The 18,681-nt window shown below is 57.0% G+C and overlaps 2 protein-coding genes across 2 annotated transcripts; both read right to left on the bottom strand.

Moving 5' to 3' along the window:
* Positions 1 to 6,726: 6,726 nt before the first annotated feature.
* LMJF_33_1010 (putative calcium-transporting ATPase) lies at positions 6,727 to 10,311 on the bottom strand (the record flags this gene model as incomplete). Its single annotated transcript, XM_001685806.1, has 1 exon — positions 6,727 to 10,311. One exon carries the CDS (start codon positions 10,309 to 10,311, stop codon positions 6,727 to 6,729), a length of 3,585 nt encoding a protein of 1,194 aa, XP_001685858.1.
* Positions 10,312 to 13,608: 3,297 nt separating this feature from the next.
* Positions 13,609 to 16,707, bottom strand: LMJF_33_1000 (hypothetical protein; the record flags this gene model as incomplete). The annotated part of the gene is made up of 1 exon (XM_001685805.1): positions 13,609 to 16,707. The coding sequence occupies one exon, from the start codon at positions 16,705 to 16,707 to the stop codon at positions 13,609 to 13,611; it is 3,099 nt and encodes a 1,032-aa protein (XP_001685857.1).
* Between the last annotated feature and the right edge of the window lie 1,974 nt (positions 16,708 to 18,681).

Genomic DNA, 18,681 nt, shown 5'->3' with positions numbered 1-18,681 from the left:
TTTTGCCGGGGATTGAAGTAGTGAGACCAACCTGTGGTGCGTGGGGGTGCGTGATAGAAGAGAAGGGAGATATGAGCGTGAGTGTGCAGGGGTGACGGTGAAGGAACACCGAGGCAACCGCTGAAAAGCCAAAGAGTAATGGTGGAAAAAGAGGCGCAAGCGAAATGTGATAATATTTGGCGTACTAAGCAAGAACGAAAATGGGCGAAGAGTGAGGTCAAGGTCGAGAGAGGGTAGAGAGAGTGTCAATACACCGATAAAGCACCAGAGAAGGAGTCCAGGTGGAAATGAAGGAGAATGCGAAAGAAAAAGAGGACAAAGATAACAGAAGAGGCAAGAGGTGAAAAAGTGGGTCGCCGTTGCGCTCGCGCATCAAGAGCGCCACGTTGTGCGAAGGAGACACAATAAACGTCTCCCACAGGGCTCCCTGTCACTTTAGAGTGCGTGTATGTTCGTGTATGAGCGCCGCTTCGACGAGATTATGCAGTAGTCAGAAGGTGTGTGTGTGTGTGTGTGTGTGCAGTGAAGGGGAGCACGCATCGACACACAAGCACCGATAGCGAAGAGAGAAAAAAAGGAGCGGCAAAGAACAGCAAAAATTCACAACAGCAAAACGCAGTCGAAGACACCACTCCTACGCTCTTAAAGACGATGCACCGATTCCGTACTTCTTCGTCGACTTCGTGGGTATGTAAATGTTCTGTTTAAGGAACGGGTTATCTTCTATCTCATCGCTTGAGCCACAATGGACCCTTTTCTTGTTCTTGTATATCCGTGCTCTGCTTACCCCCTCCCTTGGGTGTTACTCGCGCTCTTGTGCCCGTGAGCTCGCAGGGTATATATATAGAGAGAGAGAGAGACACACACACACACACACGCGTGCGCTTGAAGAAAAAAAAAACAAAAGGCGGCAGCCACCTTGGAGAGAGAACGAAAAGGAAACGTGGGAAGACTAAGATGCTTTTTTTTTGTTGTTTCTTCCGTTTTCCTTTGGTGGTGGGGTTGCTTCTCCTTCCTCTCTAGCGACGAAACAAAAACTAATGAAGAGAGCAAGAAAACACACACACACACAAAAAACGACAACAAAACAGCAAAAAAAGGGGGCGGGGGCGGGGGTGGGCGAAGGGGAGATCAACGAAGAGTAGTAATAATAATAAATGGAAGACAACGAAAGGCAATGCTTGTTCCTTTGTTGGGGTACGTCGTTCTTTTTTTTCTTTTACGCGTCCGTGTGTGCGTGCGCGCACGTTTTGTTTCCCTCTCTGCCCTCCCACTGAAGCTCCTCTGTCTCACTCCGCGAAGGCGATAACAGCCTTGTCATACACCGACACGCGCAGAAGTGAAGACGAGCAACAGAGTTGAGGGACGTATGCGTGTGTGTGTGAGGTGGGTGGGTGGGTGGGTAAGTGTGTGTGTGTGTATGCAGGCCTTTTTTCGTTGTTTCTTTGCAGAACGCGATTGGACAGAGACAGAGAGGTCAAAACAACAACACCACACAAAAAAGGTCGAAACAAGGAAATAAACCACTAAAGGCCAACGAGGAAAATTCTTTCCCCACTCCCCATAAAAACCAAAAAAAAAACGAAAAAGGCTGAAAAAAGGGGTCGCACACGCACTGGGAGAAGAGGGAGAAGAGACACAAACCCGAAAAAAAAAGTGTGAGAAAAAAGAGGACTGTGGGAAGGAGGGAGGGAGTAGAAGAAAGAGGACGAACACACGCACACACAGCACAAGATGACGCAAAGAATTCAGGCAGGAGGGGGGGGGGAGAAGAATCGAGCAAACAGACGAAGAGCAAAAGGCAGAAGATATCGAAAGGAAAGAGGCGAGTGAAAACAAAAAAAAACTTACAAGCAATACGCACACGCCAAGAGACAAGAAAAGCCGACGGTAACAGGCGCACAAAGGAAGAAACGTGGGCGTAATCACCACGAGCAAGAGAAAAAGCACGTTTACCCGAATAATGTCCGCTAGCCGATGTAGTGACCTGTTGGCTTGCGGTAAAGATGCACCGCTACTCAAGCACACGCGTCTTTTGTTGTTTGGTTCGTTGAGTACCGCTACGATCTGTGTTGTCCCCACCCTTTTTTTTTGACCTGCCTCGGGTCCTTCGTCTCTTCGGCACGTCGTACAATCGCTCGCAATGCCGGAACGAAAAACAAAGGGTTGTTCGTCGCACCAGACGATATAAAAAGGAAAGAGGCCTCACCTTAGGAAAGAGAACAGTAGAGGAGAACACGTTACACTTTTCGGAAGAAGAATAAGAAACAACAGCGCAAAAACGACCAACTAGCGCAGCTGCAGCCCGATGCGAAGGCACCCTTTTTTTTTTTGCTACTTCACCCCTTTGCAGTGCTTGCACCTTCGCCACAACGAGTCCTTCCGCTGGTGAATGCAATTGATTACGACGATTGTGTGGACGCCCTCCTCGGCTGCCCCTCGACTCTGTTTTTTTCGTCGTTGTTGCGTGGGTTTCAAAGGCCAAACCTAAAGGAAAGGTGAAACAGACCCACGTGTGGGTGCTTGAGTTTGTGTGAGCGGGAGGAGAAAAAGCCGACACGCACCCACGCGAAAACCACCACCACCACAACGAAAAAATCGAAAGTGAACGTCAAGAAAGAGCACACAACCTACAAAAACACCAAAGCAAAAAAAAAAGAGGGAGAAAAAGAGACCCAAAGCAACACAAAACAGAAACGATCTGAAGGACACACAGCCGCGAAATCAACGACAACAAACGAAAGAAACGGGAAAACAACGAAAAAGGGACGCGATTCAAAACAGCGAGCAAAAGAGATACGGAAGAGCGAACTCGATGGTAATGATTCTCCTTCCTATGCTTCCTTGATGGCGTGGGTGGGAAGAGGGAGAACTCAGCCTTGTCAAGGCGGACCGAGAAAACGAGACGGAGGTTGGGTGGTGAAGAGAGAAGAGATGAGACGACAAAATAATAATAATAATAAAGAAAACAATCAAAGCACAAGTAGAGGAATAATAATAAAAAAAAAACACACACGAACCCTCGTGCGTCTTCCCGAAACGGTTTGAGAGGAGGAAGAGAAAAGGAGAGTGGGCCAAGACGTCAGGTGAGAGATTCAAAATGGCAGAATAGCACGTGGCACGACACAGCAGCGGCGGCAGGGTCTCAGCAAAGATGCCAGAGTTACAGAGTAGAGAGGCAAGTAAGGGAAGACACGCAAGCAAGCACGCAAAGATGAAACCGACGCAGCCGACGTGAACCGTTGAAGGTGTGGGGGAAGGCCTCCGACAGTTGGGGAGTTTGCACGCCACTCTCGGAAGACTGGCTGCGTCGCGCTTGTAACTTAGCGTGAGCAGAAAGCAGACCTTCAGAGAGGGAGCAAGGAGCGGCAGACGTTGAAACGCCGTGCACAAGGAGAGGGAGGGAAAGGGAAGAGAGCGGGGTATGTGTTGGCAGGTCTTTGGTGGTGCGTTCACTGCGTGCGGGTGAAAATGAAAAACCGTGCAGCGGCAGGAAACGAGGGAGAGATGGCGACTCACAAAACCCAAGCCAGACACCACGTAGATGAATACTCAAGCCCACGCTGATACACAAACGCCCACACAAAAACAGAAATGAGCCAGAGCAGACGAAGCAGCACTATCGCAAGGAAAAGGGCGATAAACGCAGCCCCACTCTAGTGGCGACGAGCAAAATCAAAGGGCGGCAAAAGAGAAAGCAAGAGAGACGCGGGATGAGCGATGGTGACGCTATACAACTCAGGCGTGAAACGCCCACGCAAATACTGCATGCAGAAGGAGGAAGAAGGGGAGGGGAGGGGGTGAGGTGGCGGTGGTGGTGGAGCGACAGAGAGACAGAAACCCTGTAGGTCTCGCAGGAAGAAACTCACAGAAAAGAGTAACTAAAGCAGAAGAGAGAGAAAAACAGTTTATATATATATATATATGTATGTATGTATATATATATATATATGTATAGATTCCCTTTGTTGCCGCGTTTCGTTCGCGCAGCAAAGTCCTGCTCTTGCCTGTGAAGGTTGTCCTGTATATTTTTTCTTGCTGGACTCCTGTTGCCCGTGTGGCTTGCCTTTCGTCGCAGCGAGAAACGCTTGTGTGTATGTATGTCTGACTAACACTTGATGCCTCTCGTCCGAAAAAGGCAACAACAAAAAGGAAAAGCTGCTCACAGCAGCGGAAACAAAGATAATCAGATCAATGCCACACAAAGACAAGTAAACCCACGGCGTTAGCTGAGATGACGAACGTGTAGGAGAGAGCGAGAGAGACACGATATGGTGAGAGTGGGAGGGTGGAGGAGGAGGCGAGGCGTGCGTGCGAAGAAGTACGAGAAACAGGGAAGAGCCAATGTGTTACGTGCGTTGCGTTGCGTGCGTACCTAGCTAGGTCCTTCGTTTCGTTTCTATTTTCTCAACGGCTGTTCAGCTCGCTGCTCAGCTTCCTTACTTGCTTTTCGTCGCGGCGTCCGCGTGTGTATTGTGAATGCTCTCTCCTTCGTCTTTTGTCCTCTTTCTGTCTTTCGTTTCGGTACGCCCTCGTGCGTTTCCGTGTGTGTGTGTGTGTGTGTGTGTGTGTGTGTGTGTGTGTGTGTGATTGGGTGGGGCTGCACGTGCCGACGTGCCTTGCTCTCGGTCACGAAATCCAGCAAGGGCGGAGGCGAGAACACGGAGGGGGAGGAAGAGAGAGGAGAGGTGGGAAAGCGGGAGAGCACACACACACACACACACACACACACACACACACAGAGGGGGGAGGAGGAAGGGGATGGGGGCTGAGTCGAGCCTCGGAGTCCAAGTGCCGGATAATAAGGAAATAGAGATGTCAAGGAACCTAAATAATAGAGTGTTGTGTCAGTGTGTATGTCAGAAAGAGGGGGTCTTGCGGGGCCTGAAACGTGTGCGATCGAGGGGGCGCGGCGTGTGTGATGGTAGTAGTAGCGGTGGTAGGAGTTCGAGAGAGAGGTGATAGTCACAACGCGTAGAGGGAGGGGAGGGGGATTGAAAGGCTGACGAGAATCGGGTGTGGATGGACGTGGGGGAGGGGGTGGGGGCAAGGAAATCCACACAACAAAAACACGGCTGAAGCGGAGTGTGCCGCCGCGCCGGTCAGAAGCATGCAACACAAGATACGGCACACACACACACACACACACACACACAACGACCAGAAACAAAACGAAGGTGTCGAGACGACGTGAGAACAAGAAAGCGAGACAACAACGACACGGTCGCTGAGAACAACAAAAAAGTGCACGAATACAGAGAGGAGAAACGATAGACAAGCACGCCTTCAGCGACTACTTGAATCACGAGACAGAATAGTGAGAGGAGGGAAGTGTGGGGAAAGGTCCGGGAGAGCCCCCCAACAACAGCAACAAAAAATGAAGGTGCACTGCGAGAGAAGAAAACGGCACTTTTTTCAATTTCCTCTCTCGTTCCCACTTCCGCGGACACCTTTGTCTTCCGTCTACCTGGTGGCGATCAGAACTCGCGCGCTGCTCTTTCAACGTTGGCCTTTTTTTTTGGGGGGGGGAGGGGAGGGGGAATCCTTTCTTTCTTTTAACTGCTGCTCTTTCTGCGGGACACAAAGCAATTTCAGAGCTCTTCTGCTGGTGTGATTGTTTGCTTTTTGGGCCTGTGCAGGAGGTGTAGGCGAAGCGGTGAGTTTACGACAGGGAATGTGGAGAAGGAGAGCAGCGAGGTTGAGGTCCACGTGTTTATGTATGCGGGTGGGTGCGGGGGGGGGAGGGAGAGAGGGAGGGAGGGAGGGAGAGAAGGAAGGTGCTCCAGAAACAAGGGGAGAATAGATGGGGTGGGGTTTGCAGTAGACAAGCAGTCCTTAGGTCCTTGATAAGTTCATCGAGGGAGACATCTCGCCCGAGCGAGACAACAACCGAAAAGGGACGGCAATGATTCTCCTTTCGCGATGCGGCATCACGTCAGGAATGCCTTGTGCCTGCACCAGACCACGTCTGTACATCGACCGTCGCGAACTCGATAAGATCATGCTGCTCTTGTTGCTTCTTGGATGCATTGAAAGCGGACGCACGACGACATGGCCAGTGCTGTGGAGAGTGTCGCGCCATGTCCAGCAAAGTTGGTTGCCTGGTGTATGCGTGCGTGTGACGAGCGTACACGGTGGAGTTTGCCTTCCTCGTCTACCTGTGGTGGGGGGAGGTGGCGGAGAACAGTGGTCTCGATGACGCCTTACCTCTTCGCTTCCATTGCTGGGGCGCAATGAAGAAGACACCGGGAAAGACAAACGCTGGGAGAAGAGGACAGAGAGCAGGGACATTAGCGAGTGAATGCACCACGACTTGCTATACATTTTTTTCTGTCGCGTTCGAAACAACACGCATGGCAAGCACGCCTTCCAACTTCCCACCCCCGCCCACAACCAAGAAGGATTGGGCGACCCAAAACACAACAACGACGAGCCGGTACGACATCAAAAAAAGCCCAGAAAAAGAAAGGAGATCAGCGAGACGACGAAAATGCAAACGGCGCGCCGCTGACGCGATGCGCTCACCCCCTGCCACTTCAGCGAGCCCAGTGTGCGACGCCTCGAAACGCGCACGCGAACACTCCCTCCTACGCACGCATGAAGAGAGAAAGAGACAGGCATGGAAGGCGACAGCGCGTACGTGCCACCACTGCATTGAGAGATGCAAAGTGTGCAGGCGAGAGGTGAAGGAAGGACAGGAGGCGCCCTGAGCAGACACGACAACTGCTACCGCTTTCCCTTGAGCCTACCACTCTTCACACTGCGCCGAAGCCGCAACAGCAGCCCTCGCGAGCACCCGTCGCGCGGCAGCACGCGCTTCGAATAACGGGCATAGATCAAGCGCGAGACAGCGCCCACTGGGAGGGTGCCGCTTGCAATGAGGACAGAGTAGAACCACTCATGCGCTGTCAGAGGCACCGTGGACATAATCTTGCCGCCAAACTCCACAATTATGATCTGCAACACGACAATGATGCCGACAATAACAAAGAGCACGACACTGTCCGCCCAGTTGGAGAAGAAGCCCTCGCCGCGGTGTAGCAGACGTGCGTTAAAGAAGTTGAAGATCTGCATCCACACAAACGCGTTGAAGAGAAAGCAGATGTGGGCGTCGCTGAAGTAGCGCGGGTCGCGCGGCGACTCCCCGGAGGGCGGCAGCGGCTTCGTGTGCCCCCGCGCGCTCAGCAGCACATTCCCGTAGCCGAGCAGCAAAAGCTGGCACATGACCTGGAAGGTGCTCTGAAAGCCGATCTGGAACCACATGCTCGGCACGATGATTGCGGTATCCTTCGACTCGGGCGGCCGGGAGAGGAGCATGGGTTCACATGGCAGCTCCGTCGCCAGAGCGAGGGCGGCGAGTGTGTCCATGATGAGGTTTAACCAGAGGAGCTGCACCGGCTTCAGGGGTGACATGTTCTGCTCGCTCATGATGGCGCCACAGAAAGAGACGACGCACGCCGAAAAGTTCACCGTGAGCTGAAACTGCAGAAACTTGCGAATGTTGTCCTTGACGTTTCGGCCCCACATGGTCGCCTTCACCATGCCAATGAAGTTGTCGTTCAGCAAAATGATATCGGACGCGCGCTTCGCCACGTCACTGCCGCCGTTCATGGCAAATCCGACGTCGCTAAGCTTTAGCGCCGGCGCGTCATTGGTGCCATCGCCGGTCATTGCAATCACTGCGCTCGGGTCGATGCGGCGCAGGAGGGAGAGCAGCCGCTTCTTGTCCATCGGCGTTGCGCGAGCAAGGATGCGAATCTGTGGCAGGTACTGCTGGAGCAGCTCCGTGTCGCTGAGCTGCCGAAAGGTTTCTCCATCGAGGGCGTAGCCGCTATCTATGAGCTGCTGGGGCGACGCATTCGCGGTCGGTTCCTGCATCATCCACGCTGTTCGGCCAAACGCACCGTCCAAAAACTGACCCTCGACATCAGAGGCGGCGCCGCTGTTTTCGTAGTGGAGCAGCGACGTATTCACGAAGATCGCAGCATCACTGCTCTCCGTCGGACTGAACCCGTTGTCGTTGCCGTTCGCGAGTGTAGCAGTAGTCGACCAGCTAGGCGCCTCGGGGTTGCGCAGGGTGCGGTTGCCGTCCGGGAGCGGCGGGCCCCTTAGCGCGCCACTGCTTGAGCCGCCGCGAATCAGCCCGCAGCGGCAGGCAATATTGATCGCCGTGAGAGTGGCGTCACCGGTGATCATGATGACGCGCAAACCAGCTCCGAAGCACTGGCTCACTGCGCCAGGCACTTCCGGCCGCACATCCTCCTCAAGGCCGACCATTCCGATCATGCAGAGCTCGCCGTCATAAGCGGCACCCGCGCCGTGCTGCAGCTGCTGGTTCCACAGCTTCGCCTCTGCGGCACCGTGCGCATCGCTGAAGGCGCAGCAGATAGTCCGAAGCCCCGATTCGGTATAGCGCGTCAACGCCTGTTCATGGAAGGCCCGCATCTCAGATGTCAGCGGCACCGGCACACCCTTATCGTTAATGTACGAAGTGCAGCGTGCCAGGATGACCTCAGCTGCGCCGGCCGCGTAGAGCCGCGTGCGGCCCCCTCCGTTTCCCGCACCAGCTGGCCCCGCCAGCTGGCGCAACATGCAGAGGCTCATCTTGCTGTGCGAGCTGAACGGGTAGCGACGGCACCGGCTCGGGTCCTGCATCGCGGTCAGCATGCAGGCCTGGGTGTTGCGGAACGACTGCACATCGTGCTGTGTTGCATGGCTGCTCGAGCAGTGCATGAGATGGCAGAGCCACAACAACGCCTCGCTCGTCTTGTTGGTCGCGCGTCCTACCTCTGGGTCAATAGCGTTGGCTACAATACAATCCAGAAAAAGCTGCACGCTCGAGGGAGGTAGGGGAACGGTGATGGCTTTGCTGGGAGGCGCGCGCGAGAGCGGGCTTTGCCCAAACCCGCACGGCGGCGGTGGCGGCACGAACGTATGAGTACGTATGGAGCGTGTCGGCAACGCCGCTGGTGACTCCTCGTCACCAAAGGTTGAGAGGTCGCCCCCCACGACGGTGCCGGCGTCTTCTACCGCGTACGTGACCGCGGACAGGAATATTTGCTTCACTTGCATCGTTGGGGCCGTCAAGGTGCCCGTCTTGTCCGTGCACAGCACCGTCGCCCCGCCCATGGTCTCGCACGCTGCCAAGTGGCGGACAAGGTTGCCATCCTTCAGCATGAGTCGCATGCTGTAGGCGAGTGAGATGGTGACCGAGAGCGGTAGGCCCTCCGGTACGGCGACCACCACAATGGCAATCGCCGTGGTCAAGTTTTCAAAGAACTTCATGGCGTACAGTGGGCTGCTGTGCACAAGATACATGAAGACCTCCTTGATGAGCAGCGCTGCAAACGTGAAGAGGGCCGCGCCAATGCCGAACTTGCCGATGACCTCCGCCATTGCCTCGAGCTGGTCTTGAAGCGGCGTGTTCGCTTTTTCCGTTGACTGAATGGACATGGCGATCTCGCCCGAAAAGGAGTTGGGCCCCACCGCGCAGACGAGCGCCACTCCCTCAGCTGACCCGTCCAACAGCGACGACCCGCTAATGAGAAATGGGTCGGTGAGCGCCTGCTTCAGCACGTCATCGTTCTCCCCGGTGACGCTACTCTCGTCCGCCAAGATCGGGCCCAAACTGCCTAGCAGCACGGCGTCGAACGTTAGCTGCATCCCGGCGCTAACCTGTACAACGTCCCCTACAACAATATCGGAGCTTGGCACCTCCAGCGCCACGCAGGCGAGGCCGTCCGTGCCCGTCACGCTACTGCCGCCACCGCAGCCGTCGGTGCTGCTGAGTGGGGCATAGCGCCACACTGTGACCCTGCGGCGAGCGGCGTTCTCGGCCCGCATCACCTCGGCAAACTGCTCTTGCTTACGGTAGTCGTTCACTGCGTTCACAAATGTCACGATGAACACGGAGGCGAAGATGGCCGCCCCCTCAACCCAGCCCATGGCGAGGTCGACCTCGCCGGTGCGGAAGTCCGGGGTGGTGATGCCAAGTATCATAGATACAAGGGCAGCACCAGTCAAAATTTGCACAACGCGATCGTCCTCGATGGAGCTCTTTACGAAATGCCACACACTCTCCTTCGGCGGCTGGGATAGCACGTTCGCACCGTATCGCGTCTGCCGCTCTGGGACCGAGTGTGCTACAATGCCGAGCTCGCGGCGCTGCACCGCGGCACTGCGCTCCTCAGCGGAGCACATATTCACGGCGGGCGAGCCCGCTGGAGAGCATCGCACGTTAAGTTCATAGAGGAGCCCACCGGGGCCTTTGTGGTCGTTCGTCAGGATGTCGATGCGTTTATGACCAACCATGTTTGATAGCTTCACAGGACCTCCGTTACTCCTACCAGTACCGGCGGTCCCGGTAAACACAAACACATCGCCCTTCTCCATCAACGGCAGACAAGAACGCGCGATCGACCAAAGAAGGAGCGGAGAGGAGTCTTGGCTAAGTCGAGCAGATGTACGACGGGGTGGGGTGGAGGACGAACAGAACCGAAAAAGAAACTGTGAGGTGTGCAAGCCGGAAGATCGAGGTGAGTATGCGAAGAAAACTGAGGCGAAAGCAAGCAAGCATAGATACGTTCGAAGTAGAGAAGAGGGATGTCTCCGATAACGTCGATGAGATCCGCTCGCGCTGACCAACACCTGCGAAAGGGTTCAAGAGAGAGAGGTTGAAGTGCGACCAGCACCCAAAGTTCAGGTCAGGCAACGAGGAGTCTGTAAGGGAAAAGAGAGGGTGGGGAGGGTGGAGGGGGCGGCAAAATTCTGGCCGCCCTCTCCACAAACCCAACGGTGTCTACGTTGATCGGTCAGTTTGAACCCGCGTGCGCGTGCTCTTCGCGGTGTGTGGGTGAGTGTGACGGGACACGCTGCCCGTGCGGCTACGTGGAAGGCGCTGCCGAGGTGAAACAAATCAAGAAAACTTGACCAACGCATCGAACAAAACGAAACGCGTGTGGGGAGAGAGTGCGGGATGCATGAGGCGGTGGACAATACATTACATGCGAAATCACAAGTAGGGGAAACCATGACGACGGTGAAGGAGAGGGAGGTCGATACTCAACCACGTAGGAGCAGGTCTAGCGACTACGAAGCAGACTGTTGGGAAGGGTGGTGAACATGCGAAGAAGAAGAGCAACGTTTGCGGCAGATACACACGACAGTAAGGTGAGCACAGCGGCAGAGGAAAGCGCGCCCACAACAGCGCGCGCTCCGCACTTTTTTTTTCCGTTGTTGGTGCCTCCGTTGCGGAGCTGAGAGATACCGTAATACACCGCATACACCAGATGGTATACACACACACACACACACAGACACAGACACAGACATAAATGGATACGCATATATGCAGTGGACTCACACTGATCTGTCGAGGCGAGGGGAGGGAGGAGGGAGGCGAAACAACAACGAATGGGCCCGACGAGGAGAGGGTGACGAGCAGCACATAGGACAAGAAGGGACGTGTCTCGGCGTCGACCGCAGACACACACCTGCAGGAATACTCGACGCCGCCGAACACGCCAACTCTTGCGAGCGTCATGCTCGTCAACGCCTGCAGGCTTAGCAAGGCGGGGGTGTGGCGGCGCGAGTGAGGCAGTGATACCAGGAGGCAAAACATCACCGCCAACGCTGGTGGGAACGGGAAAAAGAGGCGCCAAAGCAAACACCAACGCCGTGCGTGCACGCATACAACGGTGTCTGCCAAACATCCGTGGCAAAAAAAAAACGATAAAAAAAGGAAGAAGCGTGAAGGGCGAAGACGCAGGAGCCCGCGCACTTTGAGATGGACTCACAGCGGCAGACCGACCGACAGATATGAGGGGGAGGTAGGGAGGGCGAAGCAAAAGACCTTGAAAGATGCGAAACAAAAACACAAGCAAAAAAAGAAGCGAAACAGCCACCGACCCGAACACCGTGAGTGAGGTGAGCAGGCTACCTACACATATGGATGGGAGAAAGAGGGAGGAGGAGGGAAGGGGCAGAAGACGAGAGTAAGCGCGCACATCGCAAGAGCACAGACAACAGAGCAAAGGGCGCACACAAGCACACGCCGAGCCCTGACGGACACCACCTTTCGGCACACACACACACAATACACATATCGATACATATACAAGCATACATCCCCATGCACACCGATATACACATACAAAGGAGGACAGCCATACACATGCCCGCGGAAGCACGAGACGAGAGCGAAACGAGCGCAAACCACAAAGTGAGTAGGGCGCGCGCGCAAAGGGCGGTAGTGCTGGCAGAAGAGACACACACGTAGTTACTCGCAAATATGCAGCTGCCCATGGTGTTTACTGCCAGCTGTGAGCTTTGCTCTGCCGCACAGCAACAACTCAACGCCGGCCCCATCCCGGCCCTGCCACAGGCCCCCGCCAGCGCGGTGCGAAGCATGCCGCAGACACGCACGCGTCACACCAGATGCGCCGACACGGTCATGTGAGCACCGTCCCCGCCCTCCAGCTCTACCCGCTCACCCACCGCCTCGCGGGTCGCCTCACAGCCGCTCCCCCGCTATGCCGGCTGCCACCCCTCGTGCATCCCACCCCCTCCCCCCTCGGGGCGGCTCAGGCCTCCCCACACCAGTGGGCCGTGCGAGGGCCGGGCAGTGGGATGCGTTCGAGTCACGCGGACACCCTGCCCATCATGTGGAGGGTGCACACGCGCGTTCGCGACTGCAGATCACCCGGACGCCACGCCGCCCAGGACCTGACGGTCTGCCGTCAGCAGCGATGCACCGCCCGGCCAGCGCCAGAGGCGGCTCGGCATTTGGCAGGGGATAGGGATGGGGATTGGGGTGGGGTGGGGGGATACTGCCTGGCTTCCTCTCACCGAGAGAGAGAGAGAGATACGGGGGAGAAGGTGCGCTGGGCCCTGAGACGCCACGCACTGGGGTGCGCACACACCCCGTCGTCGGTGAAATCGCAGAGACAGAAGCAAAGGGAGAGCACGCGCTTGATGGCGTGAAGGATTTGCCGTTTGGGAGGACACAAGGCAACACAAAGGGCAACAACAACAACAAAAAACATATTCGGCCGATGGTGATGGGCCTGCGGGGGCCGGCGGCTGCATTTGGGTGCACGTGCATGGGTGAAATCGCCTTGAAAGCCTTTTGACTCGTGTAGTGTCGTCGATGGCCGAGGCTCCTGACGGCACCTGTCCCCCCCCCCCCAAACAAAAGGCCCCGCAGACGGCATACACGCACCCACACAGAGAAACACACAAGAGTAGCCAAACGACAAAGCCAAAGCGTGATACCGACTAGCGCAGCCCTCTGCTCTCTCCCCTCGTCCTCTCCATTAATGTTCTCAGCTTCCTCAGCACTTCCCCCCCCCTCTCACGCCTTTCCTCAGGCGCCCAATGAGGCTCGGTAGCACAGCCAGGCACAGGCAGACGCGAAACCAACAAAAGAAAGGGCTCATGGTGCCGCTACTCCCGGTCGGAATCCTTGACAACGAGAAAGCCTCCGAGCAGAGTAAGCAGCAGACCGGATACCACATCCGTCAGCGATGCAGCGCTCCAGCGCACACAAGGGAAAGTGCACATAGCACGGAGAGAGAGGGAGAAAGAAAGAGGTTCACACCACTGCGCTACCTAGATGATCTCGAGCTTGCGCCGACCGGGATCCTTCAAGTACTGTGGCGCGTACTTCAGAAAGAGCTCTTGAAGTTCATGAAAGTACACCTCCTGCGCAGCCCGCAGCACCTCCTGATCCTTCTCCTTTTCGAAGTAATTCGCAGGGTCGGTGTACATGCGCTGCAGCTCGGGCGGCAGCTCGAAGTAGATGGGCCGGCCCACGACTGTCGCACCCGTGACGCGGTGCGGGATGATGTTCTTGATGATGGGCAGCGAGAGACCGAACGTATCCTGGAAGAGGCGCTGCACAACCTCTATAAAGCGCGAGAGGCGGCTGACGGTGGGGGGCGAGGAGGCCGCTGCCACCTTGCCCTCCGTCTTTGCTGCGTGTTTCTGGGCTACCTGATCAGAAACAGAAGGGAGGCCGCCCTGCGACTTTGCTGACAAACTTGTCTCGAGGCTCGTCATCGGTGCCGCCTCTAGCTCCCTCAGCGAGGCCGCGCTATCGCCGCTTTCGTGCCTCTTTTCCAAGGATAACGCCTGCACGTGCAGCGGTGTCGGCGACCGCCCGCTTCGGCCCCGCGCCTCGCCCTCCTCCCTCAGGAGTCTCCTCTCCCGGTCCTTCCATGATTCGTGTTGGTACGCCGTGCCGAGCGCTGCGGCCGGATGCAGCAGTGCTGAGGCGATGGGCGACAGCGTTGGGGACGTGAGTGTGGAGCCAGTAGGGGGTAGCTGACAGGGAGGGCGCACGGTGTTCCGTGGCCTGGTGCCTGTGGATGAGATGTTATCACCGCGGCGGTCAGTTGGGCCCAAAGCGGAGGTGCCATCGCCGTGTTGTCCTGCGTTCGGGCCGTTCTCGGGTGGGTGACGGTGCATCTGCTGCTCCTCTTGCGACAGCAGTGACACATCGGGCGCCGTCTGAGGTGCCTCTCCGTCGCCGCCCGCGGAGTCTGGTCTCAAGAGGGCGTCTGCCTCCGACCCCTGCCGCGACATGTACATCGAGCCCTCGTCGTCGTCAACTGGGGTCACGTGCTGCGTGGTGGCAGAGCTGCGCTGCTCAAAGTAGTCTGTCTCCCCAAAGGTGTACACGGGCACGAGCCCACTCTGTGTGTGGATTGCCAAGCGAAGGAAGCCTTTGCGGCGTCGCAGCAGCAGACGAGCAGGACCGTGGGCCGAGGATAGAAGAGCCTCGGAAGCGCCGCCCGGGAACAGCAGCAGGTGGTTGAGGTCATCAGAATAGGCGCTCTCATCATACCCGTCATCGCTGGCATCGCCGTCGCCGATGCCGCAATCTCTCGCGCCCGTGGCGAACTCGGCTTGCCGAGAGGAGGCCGGCGAGATCGGGGGTAAGCCCTCTCGCTCTCGCCGAGTGCTGTTGTTGTACAGCAGCACACGCTTACATGTCTCGTAGGAGGCGTCCATGTAGCCGTGAAACATGTAGACTTCGCGCATGAGGGGGACATAGAAGGGGAAGGTGGCGACCACGGCGCGTATGCGAATCTTGACCTGGCGGCGCGAAGCGCTGTGGCGTGTCGCGGCTGCACCGACCCCGGCTTCTTTCTTTAGGGCAGCGGCATCACGCCTCGCCTGCGCGGTGCGAAGGCGCCGGCGGTACACCTCCGCATCCGCGGGCGTCGCTGGAACCGCCTCGTCCTTATCGCGCCGCAGCACAAATTTCTTGAAGAAGGGGTCGTAGACATAGTAGCGCCCTTTCGCGTACGCCACACCACTACCTGCCGAGTCAGCACCGGTCAAACCTTCCGCGGCGACGGTGGTCGGCGACGCAGAGGGGCCCAGAGTTGTTAGGCCGGAGATGGGGAAGATGGCACGGGTGCTACTCGTTGTGAAGGTGTTGGCTGCGCGTGGCAGCGACGACGACGACTGTTGCCCCAGCTCCGAGAGCACCGAGGTGTTCGATGCGTCGCGAGGATGGAGTATCGTGCCGCGGTTGTCTAGAAAGAGCTTCTCGTCGCGGTGCGTGACGTTGCTGATCATGTTCACGCAGCAGCACCAGGGAAGGATGCCGTGCGGGTGGGCAGCGAAGAAGTAGTGAGCGCGTCGCATTGCCGGCGGCTTTGGTGGTGGTGGCAGCTGGGAGCACTCCTGCAGCACCTTCGAGGAGGAGAGCGAGACAGAGGGCTGACGCGCGTGCAGATCGCCGGGCTGGCCGCGCGCGTCACAACGCTGTTTCGACGGCGGCCTCGTCGGGGTAGCGGAGGCACCGCGGTGGCGCCGCCGCAGGAGCTTGCGCTCCTCTTCGTCCCAGTCATCGCCGCTATCGTCATCGCCACACTTGTGCGGCGTTGTTGCCGATGCGCTACCCAGCGCGGTCCCGCCGGTGCTGACCGGCGTCTGGCTCTCAAGGCTGAGTGGCGCTTCGTGGCGCTCTAAGGAGGTCACTGCCGTGAACGGCGTGTCCGTCGGGGCCGGTACGTCATATGTCGAGGCGGTCGCGGCGGAAATAACGAACGGGTTGTCGCGGGTGGTTGACACCACACCAAACGCGCGCGTAGAGGTGTGGCCGCTCTCCGCAGACTGGCCTCGCTCACCGGCCCCCGCCTCATCTGGGAACAGGAACAGCGGCAGTGGGCCATATGCCGGCACCAGCTGCAGGGAGAAGTAGCGCTTCCACAAGCGGCACTGGCAGTCGACGTACCGCCGGTACACGCAAAACTTGAACCAGTTGATCGCGCGGTCAATCCACCGCTTGTTGTGCCGTTTCAGGCTCACATCCTTATCCCGGTGATCGAGGTAGACAAAGCGAGCGTACCCCACGAGTGCGACGCAGCCAAAGCCGAGCATCAGTTCAGCAAGGGGAACCGGCAAAAGCGTCTGACTGTTTACGTCCACGGCAGCCGTCCCGTCGGTGCCTCGGCAGTGCCGATAAATCCACAGCAGTGCTCTCGGCTCCATCGTGCGCAGGTTGCAGTACCAAAACGCGAAGGTCGGGACCGCGAGGGTGAAGAGAAAGACAAGACGGATATTGTCATCGGCAGAGAGCTGCTTCTGATCCCACGCCGAGGTGACGCCGGAGGAGGTGGGAGCTGTAGACTGGGCATCCGCCGCTGCACCCGGCTGGCTGCTGGTCTGCAGCAGCTGTTGCCGCTGCTTTTCCATATCCGCCTTCCGCCGCGCCTGCAGGAACAAATCTCTGCTTTGGCTGTGGGGGGAGGCAGGACTGCCAAGGGCTGGCGCCCCGCTGCTCGATGTCGCCGAGTTCAGCGCTGCATCCGTGAAGGCCGGCGCTGCCCGGCTGCGCTTCGCTAGCGAGGAGGGTGACTTGCTGCCACGAAGAGCGATGAAGGAGCTGCGAATGCCCTTGCCCGGGCCCTGCGATGCAGGAACTGCACCGCCGCGCAGGATGGCGCCGTTGCGCAAAAAGGAGAGTAGCGGTAGCACCACGATAGCGACGAGCAGAAAAAGATAAAACGTGAACGACATTGCTGGTTACCAGTCCAAGAGCACCGAAGAAAGGCTCGTTCGCCTCTGCGCGTGGGGCTGGCGAGGTCTTCGCCGCCCGTTCGTCCGCCTATGTCCCGCAGCCGCAGCGGTGCTTTCTGGATGGACCACACGGATGCGCGGTCTACGGCACACCGTCGCGACTCAACGACAAGAGCGAAGGGGAGCAGAGCGAAAGAGAGGATTGTTTTTCTCGACACATACACACACATCACACATATACAAAAGCCGGTGAGATGAAGTCCGTGAAAAGGCCGAGTGGATACACAAGAGGTGAGCAAAGAGGCCAGGCGATAACAGATACGGCAGCAACAAAATTGTACACGAGAGAGCTTCATAAACACACAAACACATAGTGGAGTGGGTGCCCCGCCTCTCCTCTGTGGATGCAGGAGCAGAAGTTCGGTGAGCGTACAAGGGAGTGTACGGAGGAGGTGAAGAGCAGTGTCAACGATACTGTGGTGCTGAGAAGGGTAAGTGGCGCGCAGCAGAAAAAAGGTCGCACAATTCCGCGCGATTTACCACCCCCCCCTCTACGATGTACCGCACCGAGCAGGGAGTGTATTGGATGCGTGAAATGCAGGTTTCAGATACCTTTGGTGACCGATGGGACGGTAATATGACACCTCCACACGGTTCACCAGCGAATGAGAGCAGGGGGGGGGGAGGTTGAGAGAAACGACGAGATACTTGTGCGCAACTGTGGAGTGATCGAACGAGAAGGCTTCGCGCGTATCTACGCAGCCGTCACACGCGTGTGAGATGGCACACGATAAACAGGGAATGCGTGAGAGAGAGAGAAAGATGAGCAGTTTGAAATGGGGGATGTAGAAGGGGTAGGCTGTGATGAGCAGCATTGCGCGTTCGAGAAGGTACCAGTCGAGAACGCTTGACAGTCAAGGGTCGTGACTGGGGGTGCGCCTTTCGTGTGCTCAATGGGCTGCTCACATCTCTGCCTCACCACCTACATGCGTCTGCGCCTGCTCCCGCTACTGCAGAGGGCGTAGCTCTCGCATATCCCAGATGCCGAAGGGATAGCTACTTCCTCTATTGGTCCGCATTACTGGCGGAAACACACACACACACACACGCACACAAGCAGCACGTGGTGATGGGCGGGGGAGAGGAAGGCGCTGACGGCTCTTCGTCCCACCTGAATGACCGTTGCTCTTTGCCATGGTAAAGATGTTTCCTTTTTCGTTTGCGCTGCTGTTTCGCGTGTCTCCATTTTGTCGCTGCTCAGCATATCCAAACAAAACAAAGTTGGGCGCCGCGACAATGAAGAGGGGCCTAATATGATCCCAAGCGAATGGTCTCGACGTTGCCGCTGCAAGCGAAGGGGTTAGGGATGACGCATACCCGTCCACACGCACAACAACAAAAACCCTCCACACACACACACGCACACACACTCGCAAAGAAGGAGTGTCATCGCATGGAAGACACTCCTTTTTTTTTCGTGTATACATGCATATGTAGGAGGCTTGCGTGCGTGTTTGAGGGCAACTAGTTGACGGAGGCCCGGCACCTTTCGTGCCCTTCCGTGTTTGTCTGTCTCTCTGAACTCTGGTCCATGTCAGCGCGCCAGCACCTTCGCATATACTGGGCAATAAGACCATCACCGCGAGCCGC

Source organism: Leishmania major, chromosome 33 (assembly GCF_000002725.2).
Source record: "Leishmania major strain Friedlin complete genome, chromosome 33".
NCBI lineage: Eukaryota > Euglenozoa > Kinetoplastea > Trypanosomatida > Trypanosomatidae > Leishmania > Leishmania major.
Note: the sequence above shows the minus strand (reverse complement) of the source record. Positions and strands in the feature narration are given on the sequence as shown.